The sequence below is a fragment of the Phascolarctos cinereus genome, unplaced genomic scaffold (assembly GCF_003287225.1).
Source record: "Phascolarctos cinereus isolate Bilbo 61053 unplaced genomic scaffold, phaCin_HiC Scaffold_7;HRSCAF=346, whole genome shotgun sequence".
Taxonomy (NCBI): domain Eukaryota; kingdom Metazoa; phylum Chordata; class Mammalia; order Diprotodontia; family Phascolarctidae; genus Phascolarctos; species Phascolarctos cinereus.
The window spans coordinates 139769461-139792352 of NW_027556180.1; the positions used below are offsets into that span (position 1 = coordinate 139769461).

The following is a 22892-nucleotide window of genomic DNA, read 5'->3' on the forward strand; positions in this document are numbered from 1 at the left end:
AGGTAAAAAAAAAAAAGATTCTCTCTGAAAAATTATAAGAACTTAAAATATTTGAAAGGATAAAATATAAAAATAAATAAAATATCTTCACATTGTTAAAATTTCAAATTTTAGACTTGAAAAAAACAAGAAAATAATTATGTTATATATTCTTAGAGTTGGAAAAAATCCTTTGAGAACACCTATCCTGAGTTCTCTACCTAATGCAATGATTTTCTCTAGTACTTCCCTGACAAGTGGCAATCCACCTTCTGCTTGAATACTTACAGTGATGGAAATGTGGAGACAACCTGTTATAACTTCAGATGGCTCTGATTGTCACCAAGTTCTTTTTTATACTGAGAAGCAGTCTGGTTCTGTGGAGCTTCTATCTGTGGGTCCTAGTTCTGTCCTCTTGAGCCACAAAGAATATTTTTTTTCAAATTATATAACTTCAAAAATGTGAAGAATGTAATAAAACTCTCAAATAGAATTTGATGGAAGTAGTGAACATCTCATTCATCAAATCTTCAAATAGAGGCTGAATAACCAATGTTTTGCAAACAATAGGCAGTTAATAAAGGTTAATTTAGCTAACAGAATGATCCCTTGTCAGGGATGCTATAATGAGGTTGAAGTTCCAGTTTGGGATTAAAACATATCATCTCCATGGTCCTATTCAACTATAAAGATTCTGTGAAACTTTATTTGTCCTTTTCTCTGATTCTTGTCTTCAGAATAATTATCTGCTGCCATTAATTCTCTATATTATATAGATTCAAATCCATCCAAATCATGATTTAAAAAGATATCATCCAGGTTGTGAATGTCCGTAACCAAATGTGGTATCCACTGCAGAATATAATGGTCTTGCAATTAGTGAGTCCAACAAGTCTATAACCTCCACTGATTCTGATATAAAAATCTTACTTTTTTACTTTACCTTATAATGCAGGTGACCATGGATTCTGGAAGAAGGGCTTTTTCAGGTCCTTTCAAACTCAGAAATCTTCAAGTTCAGGCCCAGTTACATGGTGTTTTCTAAGGCCCAACCACCTTACATAAGTTTTTAACCCTTTGCAATTTGTTCTTACAAAATTTAGGGTGCACATCAGGCTATGTTAATTTTTCCTTTCCATCTTTTTTTTTTAAATGAAGAGTGGGTACTTACTTGGAAAATCCCTGTTATTTCTAGTTCAGTAACTAGTTCTTCCTTCTTGGAAAGAATGAAGTCTGTCATTTTCTCCTTCTTTTGATTAATGGAATTATCACAAAGACAAGCTGGAATTTATTAGTCACTCTCATTTTTGCTGAGTGACCTCCAAAAGTTGAAGTCAAGCAGCATTGTTATATATTTCTTCCATCCCAGCTCTTTGATATATTTTCTAGACTTCATCCCTCTCCCTCTATCCCCTCTTATTTGTCTAGGTGATCTTTAGTATACTTTCAAGATAACATTAATTTTATTTTATTCTCCATTGATCTTCAATCAGATTTTCTCTTTTCCTCTCTTTTAAAAAGTTTTGTTTATTTGTTTAGTTTTTCCCCATGTACATATTATTTCTCAACACAAGTGTACCTTTTGCCTCTTGTTTCTTCTGAATATGCTTCCAGGGTCATATTCCATCAATTATTCCCATTCAACCAAAATTCCATTATTATCAACCAAGGTAGGTACTTAAACCTGGACATAGCTGTTAAGAACCCTCCCAGATCACTCCTAAGGTAGAATTTATCTTTATATATTGATACTAGAGGTATCAACTCTCCTCACCCAATTTCTTAATTGCTAGTAGACATCCTGCCCAAACCACTTTTATTTATTTTGTAATTATTCTATACACTCATATACAGGCATATATGTATATATACATATGTATGTATATATGTGAGTATTGATATATTTGTCCATATACTGATGTATTTTCTGAATTTCACATCTCCTTCATTAAATTGAATGCAGTAGAACTTAATGCCTATTGAGTCAGAACTTATAAATTCTGTAAAAAATGAGATGTGTTATTAAATGCTCTAATGCCCAATTAAATATTATTGTATACATAGATACCAATTGATACTAATATATAAAACGCTATAATCCTATATTATATATATATATGTATATATATGTATATATAAAATTTTTTAACCTATGGGATTTTGAGCCCCATACACAGTATAGTTTATTGTATGTTTTTTTTTTTGCTGTTAATTGCTTAATTCAATAAGTGCAAGTGATGCGACAAATATTTAAAAGCAACTGTATCTTACTTGGATTTAGAGAAGTCATTTTATTTTAAAAGTAGATAACTGACCTCTCATGTAAGTAACAAAGAGCATGTTAGTACTCATAATCGTTGGACTGTCCAATGGGAAAGGAAGTAGAAATGGTAGCACAGCCAGGCAAGAAACAGAGCATAATAAAGCTATATTCAAGAAGGGAAATAGGTAGGAACATTTTACAAAAAGACAAAGCCAGGCAGTATAAAAGAGATAACTCCTGTAAATAAAAAAGTGGCATAGTAAGAAAAATATTAATACTACTTTTAAAAAAACTTTTAGTTTCTCAAGGCAAATTTGTTGAATGAATGAATGGATGGATAAATAGATGATTATCACTTTTTCAGGTACTTCATTGGCTTTTCCATCATTCAATGTTTAACTAGCTTTTCATTTCTATCGTTGTACTCATAGTAGAGCTTATCTTCATGGTTCTGCTGAAATTATTCTTTATCAGTCTATACAAACCTTCCTATTCTTTTCTGAATTTTTCATATTTATCATAATATTCATTATATTCATATGCTGTAGTTTCTTTGGCCATTTCCCAATTGATAGGCAGCAAGTTTATTCCTAGTTCTTGACTTCCACCAAAAGATATGAACATTTTGGAATATATTTCATGTGGACAATTCAGTCAATTTTGAAACATTTCAAATTGAATAACTATATTATCAACTAATTCAAAGATCCATCCTTGCCAATTTGCATGATATGACGTGTAAAATCTCAGTTTTTTAAATTTTAATTCCCATTATTATTAATAATTTGTAATATGTTTTCATGGTGTTGTATGTTTGTCTATTCTTCATATATATATTAGACAGCAGACTTTTAAGAAAATATTTAATGAAATGACTTTATCCCCAAATAGACACTTCTTTTTTATATTTGTTTATTTTATTTGTGAATGAGTTTTTCAACCTTACACAATTAGAATTGTCTTCTTGGTTTTTTATGTTCTTCTTTACTGCTTTTTGTAATTAAAAATTCAAAGTTCTCTACACTTTGACCTCAACTTATGCAACCTGTCTGTCACAGTAGTTTCCTTTAATTACTCTATGATCTTGTTAAGCTGAGTTGCTCATAACTGATTTAATCCTGCTCTATTTCATCTTGGTGATTTTGTGTAAACCATCTCCCATATATTGAATGGATTTACCTTCTATGTTTATTGGCATCCTTTCCCACTCTAAATAACTAGCACACTTGTTCCCTTCTCCATAAAAACTTCTCTGAAACTATACCTGGAATTATCTGTAATCCAACACCATCCTTGGATTTCTCAGGCACTATGTTTAATGTTCTCCTTTTCAATAATTTTCTAACATTTGTTATCATCATTTTATGCATTTTTTTCATCTCTCCTCCTTCCCCACCCAAATAAAAGTTTTTGAGGAAACCTTGGCACTTAGCAAAGCGCTATGCACAGAGTAGGTGCATAACAATTATGAAACAATAGGCAGAATTTTTTTTTCCTCAAAAGAATATAATCTAGCTCTGTTTAAAGATCCCTATGGCCTTATGAAGGTTTTTCCAAAAATGAAGTTTGCCAGAACTAGGGAGAAATAATGATCCTATGTTTGCTTGTTTGTTTTTAATTTACAGTGTCCTAACCTTTTCTCCTAAGGCATTTAAAGAGAACTAAGGCTTTTGCATTGAATCAACCCCAGTGTTCCATATAAAGGGAATGAATAGAAATTTATATCTGTTAAGTGTCCCTTTACTTACATTGGTGAGGAGGAAATGGCAACTCTATCTCCAGGTAACAACAAAAATGCCTTTGGCAGGGTAGAATATGCTCCATGAGGAGGGAGCATTGACACCAAAAAGAACCCAGTGGAAGCTACCTGTCATTCCCCAGTATGTGATTTGGCTACCATTGGGTTGTGTTGTGAGAGTTCGTTCAAGGAAAACTTTTCAGAAAATATAAAATCTGATAAAAAAAAATGAGTTTTGAGCCTTTGCACATCAGCATTATCATTACAATGATTTGTAATCTTTTAGCAACTAAGGTAGGCATATTTTTAAAAGGACATTTTTTTTTATTAAACAAATTAAATTTATTTTGAACCAGCTTCATAATGTATTATACCCATGACAGAGGTGATGGATTATTGAATCTAATAACTCAGTATATTACTAATAGGGAACTGATCTGTACATACTGCCTGTACTCAAAGTTCCTAAGTACCTAAGTACCATAGCTAGAATTTGCATGTACTGTGCCACATATTTGTCTCAATAGCTAGCTGAGGAGATTCTTTATTTTACTCATTAATAGTTGAGCATTTGAATATTTTAATGGCAAAATATTATTTTAGTAAAGTGCAGGGAAAGTACAGGGAAATCTTATTTGTGATGCAGCTGCCACTACAGACAATTTTCCAGCATCGTTCTAGGATTTCTGGATTACATTTCAGTGATCTTCTTTTAAATGCAAATGTGTTCAAGTTATGAAAAAAACACAGGCCTTGTCATAGATTCAGTTGTGCACATTTTCCCCTGATATTGGGGGGGGGGGGGAATGACCATTTTTGTCTCAGGGGAGGAGATAATTTTAAAAAGCCCCTTTTCAGATTGTTTAGAAGATATTTTAAACACAATTTTATTATGCTAGTGGTAGCCTTTGTGGTTTTATAGTTTAATGTAACATCCTGAATGCTTTTAATTTTTGTCCCTATGCCTTGAGGCAACTATTGTTGTGAAGAACGAAATCTCATAAATAATAAATAAACAAATAAATATTAAACAAGAGGAAAGAATAAAGCTCCTTACAAGACATTATTGCATAATAATACTGTATTTTGCATTTATAGTGTGCTTTACAGGTTTCCAAATGCTTTCATATAGGTTATCTAACTACAGTCTAACTAGCCTAGGCAAGTAGGCAAGATAAATATCATCATTCCCTTTTAATAGATGAAGAGATTGAGGCACCTAGAAGTCAAATGATTAACCAAAATTCACATTGCTAGTCAGCAGCAAAACTGGGTTTCAAATAAGAGTCATTAGATTCAAAATTCAATAGATTTTTATCTACCCTTTACCCTTTAAATTCCATTCAGGAAACCTGAATTGAAAACCTATTATGTGCTACCCACCAAGCCGCATATTGGTCATACAAATACAAAAATGAGATTGTCCTATCCCTGAAGCAGCTTTTGTTCTGGGGAAAACAAGTAAAAGATTATATATGTGTGTGTGTGTGTGTGTGTGTGTGTGTGTGTGTGTGTGTGTGTCTGTGTGTGTATTTTTTGATGAGACCAGCCAAAAGAGCAAAATAGAAGGAAAAAGTACAGCTCAATTCTTTCCTGTACCCACCACTACTACAAGACAGCCCCTTCAACATGCTTGCTCTAATCTGGATCCTCAGAGGAAGGGGGACCTGGGATTCAACCCCCAATATCAAAGAAAGGGCCTCAACAGAATCAGATTTCCAATTAGGTTGGGGGGAGGTACCTCAGAAACAGCTGCAGGATGAAGAAAAGTCCCTCCCTTCCCCTCCCCTGCCCACTGGATTAAGGAAAGGACTTTAACAAAGTCTGGTTCTAGGGTGGGGCCAGCAGTATAAATAAGATTGGGAGTGACTTAGACTTAAGTCCCTTCTACTGAAGGACAGTATGTTAGTAAACTTGCTCTGATTTTGGGAGGGGAAATTTGAGACCTGACTCCCAGTCAAGGGGCAGATCTCCAATGCTTAGGCAGAATGAGTAAACAAACAGAAGGTAATAAAAGGGCATTATGATGCCAGAAATGTCCAAGACACAAATTTGGAAGAGGAGGATAAATCTAAACTGATTATAAACAAAATCTCTAAGAAAAACACAGATTGCCTAGGAATTAAATTAGAAATCCTTTTTAAAATGGTGCAACAGTTTAACAAATGTTAAAAAATTGATGTAAATGAAATGAGAGCAGTAGACGAAAGGACTGAAAAGAAATGGAGGAGAGACTCAGAAAGAGAAGCTCTACATTGAAGCAGAGTAAAGTGAGAATCAGGAGATAATTTGTACTACAACATCAACATCATCTTCAATTAGACAAAGAGCTTTCAAGCAACTCCTTATGAAAAAAATAAAGTTGAATAGAAAATGTGAAACAGAGGAGTCAAAAAGAAATATAAAAATATAAATAGAGGGGATGCATTAGAAGGGACTTTTTAAAAAGGAATTGTCTACATTCTAATGAAGGAAAGCTGAGGTAAATATCCCTTCGGACCCCTATTTTCATGAGGGGCCTTAGGAGACAAAAAAACTGAGTCTGGGAGTGATTTTTTTTTTTTATGTTTTGATGATGTTGAAAGAATAAAGGCAATAAAAGGGAAAGGGAATGATACCCCAAGAGAGGGAAAAAGGTGAAAAAAACTTATCTCATATAATCAGGGAATACAGGTAGAAATCTACACGGATAGAAGGGGTAGAAGTGTGCATCACTTGACTCACTTTCATCTTGTCATCTATTTCAACATCATGATTTCGATGAAGCCACTGCAGAATCAAGAAGAAGCTTTACTAACCACCTGGCAAGGTGGGGGGTGGGGGGCGCATGCATGTGTAAGAGCACACGTGGGAGCACATGTATCAATAAAAGCACACCTTTTTATTCCCTATTCTCCACTCGAATTTCCTTCCTGTTCCACCATTCCGTGGGTACTATAGAGGTTACAGCCTATCCACAGCATCTAATTTCCCCACGTGAGTCTCCACCCCTAGTTACATCTGCCACTCCCCACAATTCTGCAGCTCAGGTCCTTGCTTGGGAATACCCCTTTTTATGTTAACTTCATAACTGGTTTTCCTGCCAGTTAGTCTATTCACCACCAACAGTGTTTTCTTATTTTATTATAACTCCCTTTTGTTCAACTTCCACCTAGACCCCAGACTGCATTCCTTAAGCTTTCCACTTGGCTTTTAGTGGAAATAATAATGATAATAATAATAATAATAATAATAATAAAAACCATTTCTCTGACTCCAAACTCTGATTAAGTGATATGCAGAAGCAACATCCATATATCCCACAATATGAACTAGTCTAAACAATAGAATACACACAAGAACAGTATAGAAATGTATTCCAATAAAAAAGGAAACAGGAAGAGAGGAAAGGCAAAATATGAGTACAGGTAGATTCAAGTAGGCATTAGTCTTCTTTGAGAAGAATATGTGAAGAGGTTAAAAAGAAAAAAAAGGACAAAAACCTAAAGAGGGATCATCCAGTATTGTACCAATAAAAATACCAAAACATTCCTTTACAGATCTATAAAAATGTAACAATTCATTAAAAGGAAATAAAAAGTCAAGAATCTGAAGGAAAATATTGAAAAGCATGGAAATCAAGGTGGATAAGCAGGATCTGATCTCAAACTATACTCAAAGTAGCAATCATCAAAACATTGTGGAACAGTTTGTTTATTTGTTTATTTGTTTTAAATAAGAGGTTAATCACTGAAACAGATTAAGGGCAACAGAGCAGGCCCTGATCCTAGCCCCAGTCCTCAAGCTGTAGTCCTGAGGATAATGGTGAGAAAAACCCCATAGAGGTGGCACAGCCCAGTTTCAGAAATCCTGGAAGCACTGAGATGAAGTATGCCTCTTTCCATACCACGCTACATTACAACTGGCTCTCCTACATGATCTGCATCAAGGACAAGTTCAGTCAAAATCTGGGAGGAAGATCTTCTCCAAAGTCACCTGGGGCCATTTAAGTGCTATGTATGCTACATAAATATTGTATGAGTCTGAAATTCTTCCATGCCTTAATTCATTCTAACTGAAGATATTATTCAAGAGGTCAAAGAAGGAAAAGGAATGATTGAAGGTGAGATGAAGGAAGAAATAAAAGAAGAGGTAGATCCACAGCATTGTTTTTACATGTTCAGGGAATGTGAGGAAAGGATATGAAAAGTCTAGTGGCAAAGAGAAAGAAAAAAGTTCATCAGATTCTGGGTCTAAAGAAAGTGCAAAGAAGAATAATGCAACCATATAACAGACCTTTAAGACCTTTTAAGGTCTTGCAACAGCAATCCCTCTAGTTCAAGAGCCCTGACCATAGACAAGCCATTACTAATAACTGAGATAAGAATAAGAAGAAATAAAAAAAAATGATGTTTACTGTAGTAGAAGGAATTTTTGACAAGTATTAATTAAATGATCCAAATTGTTCAGGTGGTAGAAAGAATGAAAAGATTAGCATGAGAGAAAAAAAACTGAGAAATATAGCTTATACTTGCTAGGAATATGATCTGAATACAGAACAGTCTATTTTGGTGGCAGTGGGATATTTGTTGAGTATTTTATCTGAGTTTTTTTTTTAATTTCCCAAGGTAAAATGGCAGATTTGCAAGCATGAATGTAAGTAATTTTGTGATCATATACATATAGAAAGATTATTGGTGGATTCTTTATGTTTTTAAAGTCAAAACTAATTTCTTAGAAATGTCCTGATTTTTTATGTTATCAGATTTCCTCGATTTAGTATCTGAAGCCACTGTAGGATTAAAAACAACAACAACGACTAGTAAAACAAATACCATAGAGAACTAACTGGACAAACAATTCAAAGAGGACCTCTTTCAAATGGGCAATCATTATATAGTAAGTATTACTCTCAAATACATAGCTTTGAGCTAGGAACAGGTAATCTGGTTGTTGTCTTTAGTTCTCAGAGGAACAAAATGACAGTTTCCCTCCTCTACTCCCCCTAACAGCCTCCCTTGCTTCATTTAAGTTCCAACTAAAATTTCATCTTTTACTGGATGACTTCCTCAACTCTTCTTAATTCCAGCTTCTTACCTCTGTTAATTGTTTTCCTACCCCCACCTACCATATGTAGTTTACATATACATATATATTTGTTTGGTTTTTGTCTGTGGAAGAGAAAAGAAGGTCACTCAATGATGAGGAGGGACTGATCTGAATGATTAATAGATTAAATTGATTTTAAAAAAACCTACTGTTACAAGTATCCTAATGATTTTTTTTTTTTTTGGTGAGGGCAACTGTCACAAACCTACTGAGGTTATGTGTTTGAGGTCAGATTTGAACTCAGGTCCTCCTGACTCCAGGGCTGGTGCTCTATCCACTGTGTCACCTAGCTGCCCCTATTCCAATGTATTTTGAGGATCAGCATTATGAATTGCTACCAAAAAGCTAAGTCAGCCCATTTTAAAGAATGACAAGCTTTTGATCATATGTTCATATGAAGTGCGTTAATCAGTTAACCAACATTAAACCAAAAAGAACATTGGCTCCTATGTCAGCAAATTAATAATAATAATATATACCCACTGAAATAAATATAACTTATTTTCTTCAAGATTTCAGTCAAACCTATCCACTCAAGGTTAAATGTGGGTCTGTAAATATTTTCTCACTGCATGCTTCATGAGTCTGGGGTCTTTCCTGAATTGCCTTCTACTTCCACAAAATGTGGTAGAACTTCTGTTGCTAACAGGGATCAAACAGTATATTTTGCCTCATTCACGTCTTTCTGGAATGAAATTTGGAATTATGCTCACAAAGTTTTTAAATTGTGTATTTAAATTGTGTTTTTATATTATGGCAAAGAATTAGAAATTAAGGAATTTTTATCAGTTGGGGGATGGCTAAGCAAATTGTAGCATATAAATTTAAGGAAAAATAATGTTAGGTAAGAAATGAAGAAATGTTTACAGAGAAACCTGGGAAGAGTTTATGAACTGATGCAGAGTAAACTGAGAAGAATCAGGAATGATTTTAAAAGCATCTTGTGGTAGGTGGCTCTAGAGTGGAGCTTTGACAAGAGGTAGGGATTCAATGATGTAGAAGCAAAGAAGGGAAGCATTACAGATATGGGAGTAGCTGTATAAAAGCACAAAAGTGGAAGGTAGTATATGTAAGGCAAATGTTCAGCCAATACAAAAATATATAAGGGGGACGAAGGATGAGTAATCATCTTGGTAAAATAGATTGGACCCAGATTGAAGGGCTTTAAATGTTAGAGTTGTTTGTATTTGATTCTAAAGCCAATAAGTTATTAAAATGTTTTGAACCTTTTCTGTTCTACTATCCGTGATGTCATAAGATCATAAGCTTAAAAAATTGAAGTTGGTACTTCAGACATCATTTGGTTGAGCATCTTCATTTTGAGGAAGAAAAACAGAATAGAATAATGAGCCTACAGTGATGAAGTGACTTTTTAAAGGTCATACATATAGTAAGCAGCAGATAAATAATTCAAACCCAGGACATGTGACTACAAACTAACATTCTTTTCATAAAACAGCCTTCTCAAATTTAGCTTCTATAGAAATTTTGAACTTCTATCTTTGGATTCAAAATCAATAATGCTACACATGACATGATGGAACTATAACCCTAATATTTCTTTCTTACTTGTCCCATTTAAATGTCATGAAAAATGAAATAGTATGTAGTGTTTGTTCATTAAATAAATTAAATTATATCATATTGCATAATACAAGTTAATACTATCAAATAGTTTTGTTTTGTGTTGCCATTTACCTATTCAATAAGCAAAAATGAACTATGAAACTAAAAGGTACAAAATCTTAAAAAAAAAACCCTGAGTAAAATCAAGAAAGGTGACTTCTAAAAGCCTAGTGATTTATTTCTAGAAGTTATTTTAAGTATTTCATCTTCACACCTAAAATTGAATATATCTATATGTATATTCACACACACGTATGTGTATGTGCATGCATGTGTGTGTGTGTGTGTGTGTGTGTGTGTGTGTGTGTGTGTGTGTGTGTATGGATGAGAAAAGGTGGTGACTCAACGAGTGGTGAGGGAGGGACACATTCCAATAACTAATAGATTACATCGATTTAAAAAAACCCTAAGGTTATAAGTATCCTAATGAATTTTGAGGATCAGCATTATAAATTGCTGTTGGAAAGGTAAGTGAGGCCATTTTAAAGAATGACAAGCATTTGATCATATGCTTATATAAAAGCTGTTAATCAATCAACCAGTATTTATGGAGCACCCACTGTATGTGAGCAACTATGCTATATGCTGCGGATACAGAGACAAAAGACAGTACTTGTCTTGAAGGAGTCTGTGATCTAATGGGGGAAACAACATGCAAACAAATACACACAAATACACACACACACAAAGCAAACTATATACAGGGGGAGAAAAAAAAGAAATAATTAACTGGGAATAATTAAGAGGGAAGGAGCTGGAATTAGGAAGGGTTGGGGAAAGCTTCCAGTAAAAGATGAGATTTTAGTTGAGACTTGCATGAAGCATAAGAGGTCAATAGGGGGAGTAGAGGAGAGAGACTGCTGCAGGCCTGGGGTCAGCCAGAAAAAAATACATAGAGCTTAGAAATGTAATGGAAGTATAAGATTGAGCTCATTCACATGTTGCTTATGTGGGGTGATCATCCCTTTTTCTTCTGCTCCTAGTTAATTTTGTTACTCATTCTCTCATCCTGTGTTCTAAAGGAATCAAGGAGCACATTCTAATATTTATCCATTAATTACTACAATTTCCAATTTTTTTTAATTAAACAAGTAGGTTTGAGTTTATACCACTACATATTACATTTTATTTATATAATAAATGGGAGAAAAGTTTTCCCATAAACAAATGTTCATCTCTCCATATATTAAGTCTATTTTCAATGATCAAAAGGCAATTTGAATCACAGAAATATACTTGAAACTACATAGCAGTCAGTGTGGCACTGTAGAAAGAGCACTAACTCTGTCTTCAAAAATGGTGGCTTACCAAAGGGCTACAAAAATGTGCATACTCTTTGATCCAGCAATAGCACTTCTAGGGCTACATCCCAAAGAGATCAAACAAATGGGAAAAGGACCCACATGGACAAAAATATACATAGCAGCTCTTCTTGTGGTGGCAAAGAATTGGAAATTGAGAGGACGCCCATCAATTGGGGAATGGCAGAGCAAGTTGTGGTATATGAATGTAATGGAATACTATTGGGCTATAAGAAATGATAAACAGGCTGACTTCAGAAAAACCTGGAAAGACTTATATGGTCTGATGCTGAGTGAAGTGAGCAGAACCAAGAGTACTTTGTACACAATAACAGCCATGTTATGCAATGACTAAGATTGTTAAACTGAACCTTTCTCAGCATTATGAGGATCTAAGACATTTCCAGAGGCCTCGGGATGGATAATGCTGTCCACATCCAAAGAAAGAACTATGTAAGTCAAATCGCTATCACTTATTTTTACCTTCTGTTGAGTTTTGTTTCATCTTTCTGATGGTTCCTCCTATTGGTTTCAATTTTTACTTACAACTTCACTAATGTGAAAATATGTTTATTGGGTATGTAAATGTAAAGCCTATATCAGATTGTGCGCCATCTTGGGGAGGGTGGGAGGGAGAAAAAGGGAGAAAAATTTTCAACTCAAAAGCATATGGAAAAAATAATTTTTTTTAAAAAAGCACATAACTGAAATTACCCTACAAATGAAGTATCTGTAAAGTAAAAAAAAAAATGGTGGCTTAACATACCTTTCTGACATTGACCAAAAAATCAAAAGAAGACAGAGCCAAAAAAAAAAAAGGGGGGGGGAGTCCCTTGGCCCTCAATGTTCTTTTCTGTAAAATGAAGCCTTTATGCTAGATTGCTTTCGAGGTCCCTTCCAGATCTAATCTTGTATCCTCAGTGAAATATAATTGATATTTTGGACTTCATCTACAATTTTTTCCAGTTGTTACTGATACTTAAATCATTTTTTTAAAGTCTTGAAAACAAGATTTGAAACATGTGGTAGAATAGTTTCATAGTTTCTCTTTAGAAATGAGATTCTTTTTTTTTTTGAAAGTACAACCATGTAAAATCCTTGTGTCGGTAATATGATCAGTCTTGAAAAGCAAATAGAGTTTATTTATAAAGATATCCTTATGATCCAGTATGCAGAATACCATTAAGGACTGGGTTTATGATTCAAGATAGCACATTGTATTTATTTGTCTATTGATAAAGTTTATGGAGCATGAACCAGATGCTGCAATCTGCTCAAATGAAGTAATAAAAAATAACTTCAGACATTTTGTCATTTTCTTTTGTCTGAGCTAAGTGTGTAAAGATTTAACTCTACAGGAATACTTTAATTAAGGAATTCATTTAATGTTTCTTGTTCTACTTCCATGTAACAGGTATTCCCTCAGCCAGCTAAAAGAAGAAAAGGATGAATGAGGTTCAAATATGATCATGAAAGTGGAGTTCAGATACCAATGTAGGAGACATAAGCAAATTGAAGAAAACTTGAGCCATGAGCCATAGCATAGTGCTCTTAGTTGTATACAATTCCCTTACCCTCATGTCTTTAGTACAATAACACATAAAGGAGTGAGCTTGGAATAAGAGTAGTGGGATGAGGGGAAAAAATGCATCCAAAGAATTACTAATTCTCTTGATAGAATACTAATTGACTATCAATATGTATTTATTTCCCTTAAAAAGACCACCCACTTGGGCTTAGTTCTGGGTCCTGGCTCTGATACTTGATAAAGTATAGGAAATCAATTAGCCTTTTAGACACCCCAGTGTCCTCATTTGTCACCGGCGAGTACCAGGGAGAGGGAAATAATATTTTCACTACATAATTCATAGGGGAGTTGGGAGGAAAGTACATGGCCATCTCTAAAGCAGTATATAACAGCAAACCATTGTTAGTAACTTAGGGCAATTGAAATTTGCCCAATGATTAGATATCATGCTTATACTGCTAATATTTTAAAAATTGTACTGTAATTCACAATTTGATTTTGTTTAACGATCTAAATTTGTTAAACCCAGAAGCTTTTTTAAAATATTAAGCCACCAATACCCTAAGGAAATAGGCATTTATAGCTATGAAATCCTGGATATGCGCAAGCACAGATTTATGTATTCCAAACATAGATGTTTCAAATAAATAAACATGTGTTTCTTATTTTAGGTTTAAGTGCTAGGTAGGGTACTGTAATTGTAATAAGGAGTACCTGAATTTGGATCTTGCTAAAGATACCAATATCTCTCTATTACTGGGAAAGGATTTGCTTAACCTTTCTGATCTGTGTCCTCCTCTATAAAGAGGGGACTGGTCTTGTTGGTCACTATGGTCCCTTCTAACTCTAAATTTGTGGTCATCTAATCCTAGGGTAACAAATTGGTAAGAAAGTAGCATTCTCATTACAATTTTTATTTTCTATTTATTCATCAAATCTTGCTCCTCTTACCTCTACATCATCTCATGAATCCATCATTCATATGAATGTATTAAGCACTTACTCTGTGTAAGGAACTATACTAGACACTATGGATACAAATACAAAAGTGGAGAGTCCCAGTCTTCAAAGAATTAGTGCAAAAGCTAGATGACTGACGTATCAGGTAGTAAGTTTTAAATGAAATATATGAGATAGAGATGTAAGACGTTATTCAGGGAAAGAAGTATGTTAGGAAAACCATGAGTTCAATGCTGAAGGAAGCTGGGTATACTGAGAAACTATAGAGGTGAGGAGAGAGTATATTCTAGGCAAGAAAAATAGCTGATACCCAGCTATGTGAAGGTTGGATTTTAGAAGGGGGAAAAGGAGACCAATTAGGAGACTATTTTAATAATCCAGATAAAAATTGATGAAAAATCAAACTTATGTTGTGATATTTTGAGTAAAAGAAGGGGTTGTTTGCCAAAGATGTTATGGAGGCAGATATGGCAAGATTTGGTAACTAAGTAGATATGGAGAAAAGTAAAATGGTCTAGTTTGACATGTTGTGTTTGAAATGTTTGCATGACATCTAATTCAGTATATCTAATAGGCAGCTGTTGAAGTGGGGCTGGAGGTCAGGAAAAAGATTAAGGCTCAAAATACATATTTTGGAGTCATCAGAAAAAAGAATGTTATTAAACCTATGTGAGTTGAGGGGGGGCAGGAGAAAGAGAGAGGGATAGAGAGAGACAGAGAAAGAGGCAGATAAAGAGAAACAGAGAAATAGATAGAGACAAGAGACAGAGAGAAACAGAGACAGAAAAGAGACAGAAATGGGCTTTCCTCTCTGCTTACAATAGTATCTTTCACTTCATAGTTATAAATTGTTTACTATAAATCTGCCCATAATTTCCTCACCCAACTTTGATGCCTCTCCTCTTAAATAATTTAAAATTTTCATCATTATTATAAAATGTTACTTACTTTCTGCTTCACTTTTGACCATGGCAACAGTGTAATGTTATAACAACAACACCATAGTCAGACAATCTAATTTCAAGTCCTGGTACTGTTTTTAGCTAGCACTATGGCCTTGGAAAAATCACTTTATATCTCTAAGTCTCAGTTTCTTTTGTTACAAAATGAAAACATTAGATTAGATGAGCACCAATGTCCCCTCTGTCATGAACTTGTCAAATTCACCCGTGCTCCATTCCCTAGTTAATACCCTTCCACATCTCTACATTTACTAACAGAAACTCTAAAAACAGGTCGGCAAATGTTTGATATAGATAAGTAGTATAAGACAAAAATTTCATTAATAGTCTGTATTCACTGTTTTTCTAGTCTAGTACATATTCTTGACACTAGCTCTGTCTCTATATTTCTCTCTGTCTTATTGTCTCATTCATTCACATTGATTATATCTTCTTATTCCAAATTTATTCCCATTCCTGCTACTGACCTCTTCTTAAAACCTAATTCTTAAATTTTCAAGCATTCAAAACATATGTTCCCTTGGACAATCTCTTTAAGCTTTGTCCTCCACAATTCAATCACATTTTAATATTCCTTATGTAACTAAATGAGCATTTGTTAAGATCCTACTGCATATGAAATATTGTGTTAAATGTTGGAAATAGAAAGACAGTACACACAATATATACATGCACACACACATACACAAACACACACGTGCATGCCCAGAGATACATGAAAACAACCAAACCAAAACAGCCCCTACTCTTAGGTAACTCATAATCTATTTAGGGGCCTCTATGCAAATAATTACATATAAATAAGATATAAACAAGATAAAAGAGATAATTGATGAGAAGCACTAGCATTAAGGGAGATTGAAAAAGATTTCTTGTAGAAGGTAGAATTTTAGCTGCGATCTAAAGAAAGTTGGGGATGTAAAGAAGTGGAGATGAGAAAGGAAAGAACTCCAAACAGCAGAAAAACCAACAAAAATGTCTGGAGTCAGAAGATGTGTTTTTGTAAAAATTTTCAAAGAGATCATTGTCACTAAATTACAGTGTATATGGGTTTAGGGGAAATGTAAGATGTAAGAAGAATGGAAAGGTAAAAAGGAGCCAGGATATCAAGGGCTTTCTTTGAATGAGAAATGATTTTGTATTTGATCCTGGAAATAATAGAGTTTATTGAGTAGGGGGTGATATAGTTATACCTGCACTTTATAGAGATAATTTTGACTTCTAACTGGAAGCATGGCTGAATTGGGGAGATATTTATAGCAGAGAGACCACTTAGAAGGACATTATAACAGTCTAAGTATGAAAGGTTAAGAGCTTATACCACAATTTTGGTAGTGTCAGATTAGAGAAGTAGACTAATATAATAAATTTTACAAATTTAGAATTGACAGTATTTGACAATAAACTGGATATGGACATGTAGCCTGAGGAATTGATCTTAAATAGATTGTGAGCCTAAGTGACTGAAATGATGTTGCTGCCTACCACTATAGCAAGAGGAGAAGACTGGAGTTGAGGAGAGAGAATGATTTTAGTTTGGGATACGTGGAATTTAGTATGTGTATGGGACATCCAGTTTAAGAGGTTCACTAGACAGTGAAAATAAAGTTTGGAAATTAGGAGAGAAGTTAGAGTTGGATAAGTAGAACTGAGAATAATCAGCACAGAGATGATCAATAAATTCATGGGAGTTGATTTGATATCACCTAGTAAAGTAATAGAAAGGAAAAAGAGAAGACAGCACAAGACAAAGCTTTTAGGGTTATTCGCTATTAGCAAATATGATCTGGATGAAGATCCAACAAAGGAGATTGAGAAGTTGAGGGCAGATAGGTAGCAGGAAAGCAAGGATAAAATGGTATCCTGTTCTAAAACTAGAGAGAAAAGAGAATGAAATACAGGCTTCCTGCCTCTGCTTAAAGACCAGAAATCTGGTCTTTCTCTTCTCTCAAGATGGTGGACAAAAAAAAAAAGACAAAAAAAAAACTCCAAAGGAACCAAAGGAAAAGAAGGTGCAAAAGCAAAAAAAAAAAAAAAAAAAAAGAGAGAACAAAAAAGGAAGATGTGGCTGAAAAGGTGGCAAAAAAGCCCAGAAAACACTGCAGTCGGAACCTAGTCTTGGCTTGAGGGCCCGGAAGATACTTGAGGTCTGCAATGTATTCCCAGAGAGCCATGTCCAAGCGGAAATACGCTGCACCAAAAACCCATATTGAAAGGAAAAAGAAAGAGAAGATACCTGCTACTATCTCAAAGCCAGTTAGTCGTGATAAGAATGGAGGAACCCATAGGGTAAAATTCGCAAGATGCTGAGGTATTACCTTGAGGATGTGCCTAGAAAGCTGCTAAGTTACGGCAAAAAAGCCCTTCAGCTAGCATGTGAGGAGACTTTGATCCAGCATCACTTTGGTCATGGTTCTGATCATGTTGACTGGCTGCCACAGGGGTAAGCGAGTGGTTTTCCTGAAGCAGTTTGACTAGTGGCTTGCTGCTGGTGACTGGACCTCTGACCATCAACGATGTTCCTTTAAGAAGGACCCATCAGAAATTTGTCATTGCCACCTCTACCAGGGTTAACCTTTCAGGTGTAAAACTTCCAATTCATCTTACTGATGCTTATTTCAAGAAGAGGCTCTGTAAACCTAGACACCAAGAAGGAGAGATTTTTGACACAGAAAAAGAGAAATATGACATTAGGAACAGCACAAAGCTGATGAAAAACAGGGGACTCTCAGATCCTGCCCCAAATCCAGAAAATTCCTCAGCTCCTTGGCTATTTTCTCTCCCCAGTGGAGTTTATCCTTATAAACCAGTGCTTTAAATGCCTTACACAGAACTCGTATTAAAATATTTGGAATAACAGAGAGAGAAAGAGAGAGGGAGAGAATGAAGGAAAAAAGAGTGATTGACAAAAGGCTACAAATAGGTCAAAAAGTATGAGGACTGACAATTGGTCAATAGGTTTGCCAACTAAGAGATCACTAGCAACTTTGGAGAGAGCAGTATCATTTGAATAATAAGGTAGGGAGTTAGATTCTAGATAGCTGAGAGACAGACAGAGGAAAAGAAATGGAGTCATTTATTACAGATGACTTTCTCAAAGAGTTTAGCCACAAAAGAAAGGAGAGATATGGGATAAGTAGATATCTAGCAGGAATGGACAAACTAAGTGAAGTTCTTTATTAATTTTTTTTTTTTGATGGGGTAGACATGGATTTGTTTATAGCAAATACAGATGCATCTAGTAGATAAGGAGTAATTAAGGAGAAATTATGGGCCTCTGGCCGCTTCTGTTGTTTCTCCCGCGCGAACTTGTCGCTGCTCCTCCACGCCCCTGCCAGGCCTCGTCCCCCGACGCCGCCATGTCCGCGCTGGCCCCGCGCCTGCTGAGCGGCCTGACGCGCCCCGCCTGCGGCCTCCTGCGCGTGCGGCCGGCCCGGGAGGAGCTGAGCCTGCTGTACAAGGCCATCGCCATGACAACCTCCTTCGTTTGCCTCTTCCTGCCCGCTGGCTGGATCTTATCCCACCTGGACAGCTACAAGAAGAAGGAGTGAAGGGGTCCTTCCCTGCGGCGTCACGTGACCTCGGGACCTGCCTGCGCCCCTCTGGACCACAAGCTCTTCCCTGCATTCCGAATTCTGCCCGCACAAGCAGTTTTCTGATGAGTTAATTAATCATGACCACTTGATTTTTCCTTTGGAGTTGCCAGGCTTAGTGCTGTATGTTCTGGGCTGGCCAGATGGGACCTCCTCAGCATGTTAAAATAAAGCCAGTTGAAAGCCTCTCTTTAAAGTCAAAAAAAAAAAAAAGAGAGAGAGAGAGAGAGAAATTATGGATCAAACTTTCTCCTGGAGAAGGTGAGATTCAATGGGACCATTTGTGCATGCAGCTTATTTCATAAAAATAACAGTACCTACATTAATTCACTTATTCAGTGCCATAGTAATTAAACTGGCAAAGGGTTACTTTTTAGTTCTTGGAGTAGTAATAAATTCATCTGAAGGAACACAAATCTAAGAATTCAAGCAAAATAATGAATTAAAAGTGGGAAGAAATGGAATATAGCAATACCAGATCTCAAAATATACTAGAAAGCATTCATAAAATGACTTGGTACTCAACAGATTTGAAACAGATTTGGTACAAAACATACAAGAGAAAAAGAATCTATTAGCTTACTATTTGATCAACCCAAGGGTCTCAGCTCAGCCACTAAAGTAAAGACTCAATATTCAACAAAACTTCTGGGAAAAACTGGAAAGCAGTCTGTCAGAAATTAGATTTAAACTAACACCTCACATCATATACTAAAATAAGCTCCAAATGGATATATATGTGTGTGTGCGTGTGTGTGTGTGTGTATAGATATGTATATACACACACATATATATATATATATATATATATATATATATAAGCAAATAAGAGTATATATACATGCATGTATTGGTGTGTGTATCTATCTATCTATCTATCTATCTATCTGCACACATACATACATACATACAAGGAAGCAATTACCTTGCAGAGCTATGGAAAGAGGAAAGGATCATAATCAAACAGGGATAGAATAGATAAGATCACAGAATATAAAATGGGCAATTTTGATCACACAAATATATATGATCCTACATATATATAGCCATTCTATTAGTTTAGATGAAATAAGTAAAATGTAGTTATATAAACAAAATTTGACTTCCAAACAGAATGTGACTTCATTTTGGATCATCACTTCTCTTGATCACAAAGTCATGGGGAAAAAAAAATTACTGTCAAAAAGGCATGGGAAAAGTTAATTTTTTTCTTTGTATCAGCTTCGTAAAATCCAACAAACAACATTTACATATTTTTGTTTGTATCACTGAAAGTATATTACTGATTTTTGTGGGAACATTCACTATTTTTTTCCTCAGTGATTCCTTAGTTAATCAATTTAAGGGGTTGAATAAGATTAGTGTGTATATTCATTTAAAGAATAACTATATTAAAGGGACAAAGTGGAAATTATGTCTACCAGTTATTTGTTAGGAGAAAAGTAATATTCGTAAGGGAAGAAGAAATAGTATAGATTTGAGAAATTGAATTAAAGCAGTATCAAATTCTGCTTTGTGACTAGTGTCTGAAGGCTTTGGGTTACTCACATTATCTGAATAAGGCAAGCAGTTCCTAAAGAGGTAAGAAAAAGAATAACTTGGGAGCTTTATAAGGTGTGAGACTATGATTTAAAACAAGTAAACAAAAACTGAAAAATCCTCATGGAGTGACTGTGGGCAAGATTCCTTATCCTCTGTTCCCCTCACTCACCAGTCACCTCTCCTCTGCAGATGGAGAGTAGATCACCTAGGACCTTAAATATACACACTCATTATAGAAGATCTTGTAATGATTCTAACGATACATAGATCAGTAAGATTTTACATTCTGCAATAATAAAGGCATAATGTTCTGCAGTATCCAGTGAAGGAAAGACTTTCCAGATGGCTGCCAAGCCAGGTAGTCAACCAAATTTGTCTCAATCTTCTCCATGTGCCCCAAGAAAGATGAAATTACTTATTTTCCACATGGTAAACCCTAGGTTATGCTCACCTGTTGTCTGTTCTTGAAGAGAATCATGACATCATGGAGGTGATACCACAATAAGCGAGTTGGGTCTAAGTGAGGAAGGGTTGTGCAAAGTCACTAGCCTCACTTTCTCCTCCAGAGCCATCTGGGTCCAGCAGCCAGATACTCATCTGGGAGAATGGAGATAGTCCCAGATACATTGGAAGACCTTGGCCTTGCAAAGCTAAGATCTTTAGCAGGTCTCAGTGTGACTGAGGCAATGGCCATTTAGTGATTAAGGCTAGGCTAAAAAAAATGAGGCAAAGAATGGCCTCTTTAACTTAGTCCAGAAAAAAAAAATCAAACTGGGAGGGGATGACCCTATGGGTTTCTGGCCAAAACAAAAACAATTTCTATTTACATTCACTCTGAGTCAATCAGGGCCCAAACAATGAGGAAGTAGGGTTTGACCTGGAACCTATTGTTGGTCAATTGGGGGTGAGAAGCAGCTGAATCAGTTTTAAGGCATGGTCCTTAAGAAAGCCCATGGCCAAACTAAAACTAAATAGGCTAATACAACTCTGTGTCTACCTCAATCTTATTATTATCTTCAAACACCCCCAAAGAAAATTTGGTCAGAGAAATCACATTGACACCAGATGGACCTCATTGTTTCCCTCTGAAGTAACAGGTACCTCTATGGGTAAGCTGGGATACCAGAGCTAGGACTTAGTCAAGAGCAGCAATTAATTGCTTTCTTCCTTTGGCCAAACTAGTCGAACCTAAGTTTGAGAGTCCAGAGGCAACCTCTCCCTTGGACACTTCAAGGTGCTAGGCTACAGACTTGCCCTACTCAGACTATATTTATCAAAATAAATAGTAAATATTTCACTTCTGCTTCTGGGAGCCAAGATGGCGGAGTGAAAAGGTAGCCGCTCTCACTCACCCCTATCAACTTCTGAAAACCCAAAAAATATCAACCCAGAAAAAAAACCCTGGAACAGCTGAACTAGAAGAAATATGGGGAGCAGCAGTGCAGCAGCCCAACAAATAGGTCTCCCACTGCCTCAGCAAAAATAAGGGAGGCAGAACTACAAGGGGCCCCAGGCTGATAAGTACCCTTCTGCATTCTGAAAGGAGGTGAAGAAAACAACCAAAGGGCTTCCTAAAGCCCCAGCCTTGCTGGTTCCAGCCCAACACCAGGTGAGCTGTGAAGCCCTGCAGCCTTCAATTGTGAAGAAATCCTGAAGCACAAGTGGTAGAATAGGCAAACCAACACCTAGACCTCTGAGTGCCTCAGTGGGGAGCCGGGGGGGGGGGGGGACCGGTGGAAACCGTCTCAGAAAACCGCCAGGTGCCTCTGCACTCTACCACAAAGGAATCTCTCAGTGCATTAGCAGAAATGAGGGAGACAACATTGCAGGGGGTCCCAGGCAGATAAACACCTTGCTGCAGATAAGCACCCATCTAAAAGGAGATGAAGAAAGCTAAAGGAAAGGAAGAGCAGGCCACCTAGAATTGCCTGAAAGTTCCAGCCTTGCTGATTCCAGCCCCACATGAGATAAGCTGCCAGAAACCTATAGCCTCCAATTGCCAACATAAGACGCCCCAGCACACAAAGCCTGTGACTAAGACCTAGGCTCCCAACACAAGAAGCTTGGGTCAGTGCCCTCTGATTCCCAGCAGGAGAGCTCAATCTCTTTAAAGGCCAAGGAATAAAGAAACACCATGAGTAAAAAGAAAAGTACCATAGATTCATATTATGAGAAGAATGAAGATCAAGACAGAAAACTGCCCAAAAGTCCTAGAACCAGAAGGGAAAATAACCATAGAAAGAATCCACTGATCACCACCTGAAAGAGATCCCAAATTGACAATGTCAAGGAATATAATACCAAAATTCCAA

General features: G+C 35.9%; 1 protein-coding gene across 1 annotated transcript; it reads left to right on the plus strand.

Moving 5' to 3' along the window:
• The first annotated feature begins 18651 nt into the window (after positions 1 to 18651).
• On the plus strand, positions 18652 to 19226 carry COX8A (cytochrome c oxidase subunit 8A). The gene has a single exon (XM_021009172.2). The coding sequence runs from the start codon at positions 18715 to 18717 to the stop codon at positions 18994 to 18996; it is 282 nt and encodes a 93-aa protein (XP_020864831.1). The 5' UTR covers positions 18652 to 18714; the 3' UTR covers positions 18997 to 19226.
• The last annotated feature ends 3666 nt before the right edge of the window (positions 19227 to 22892 follow it).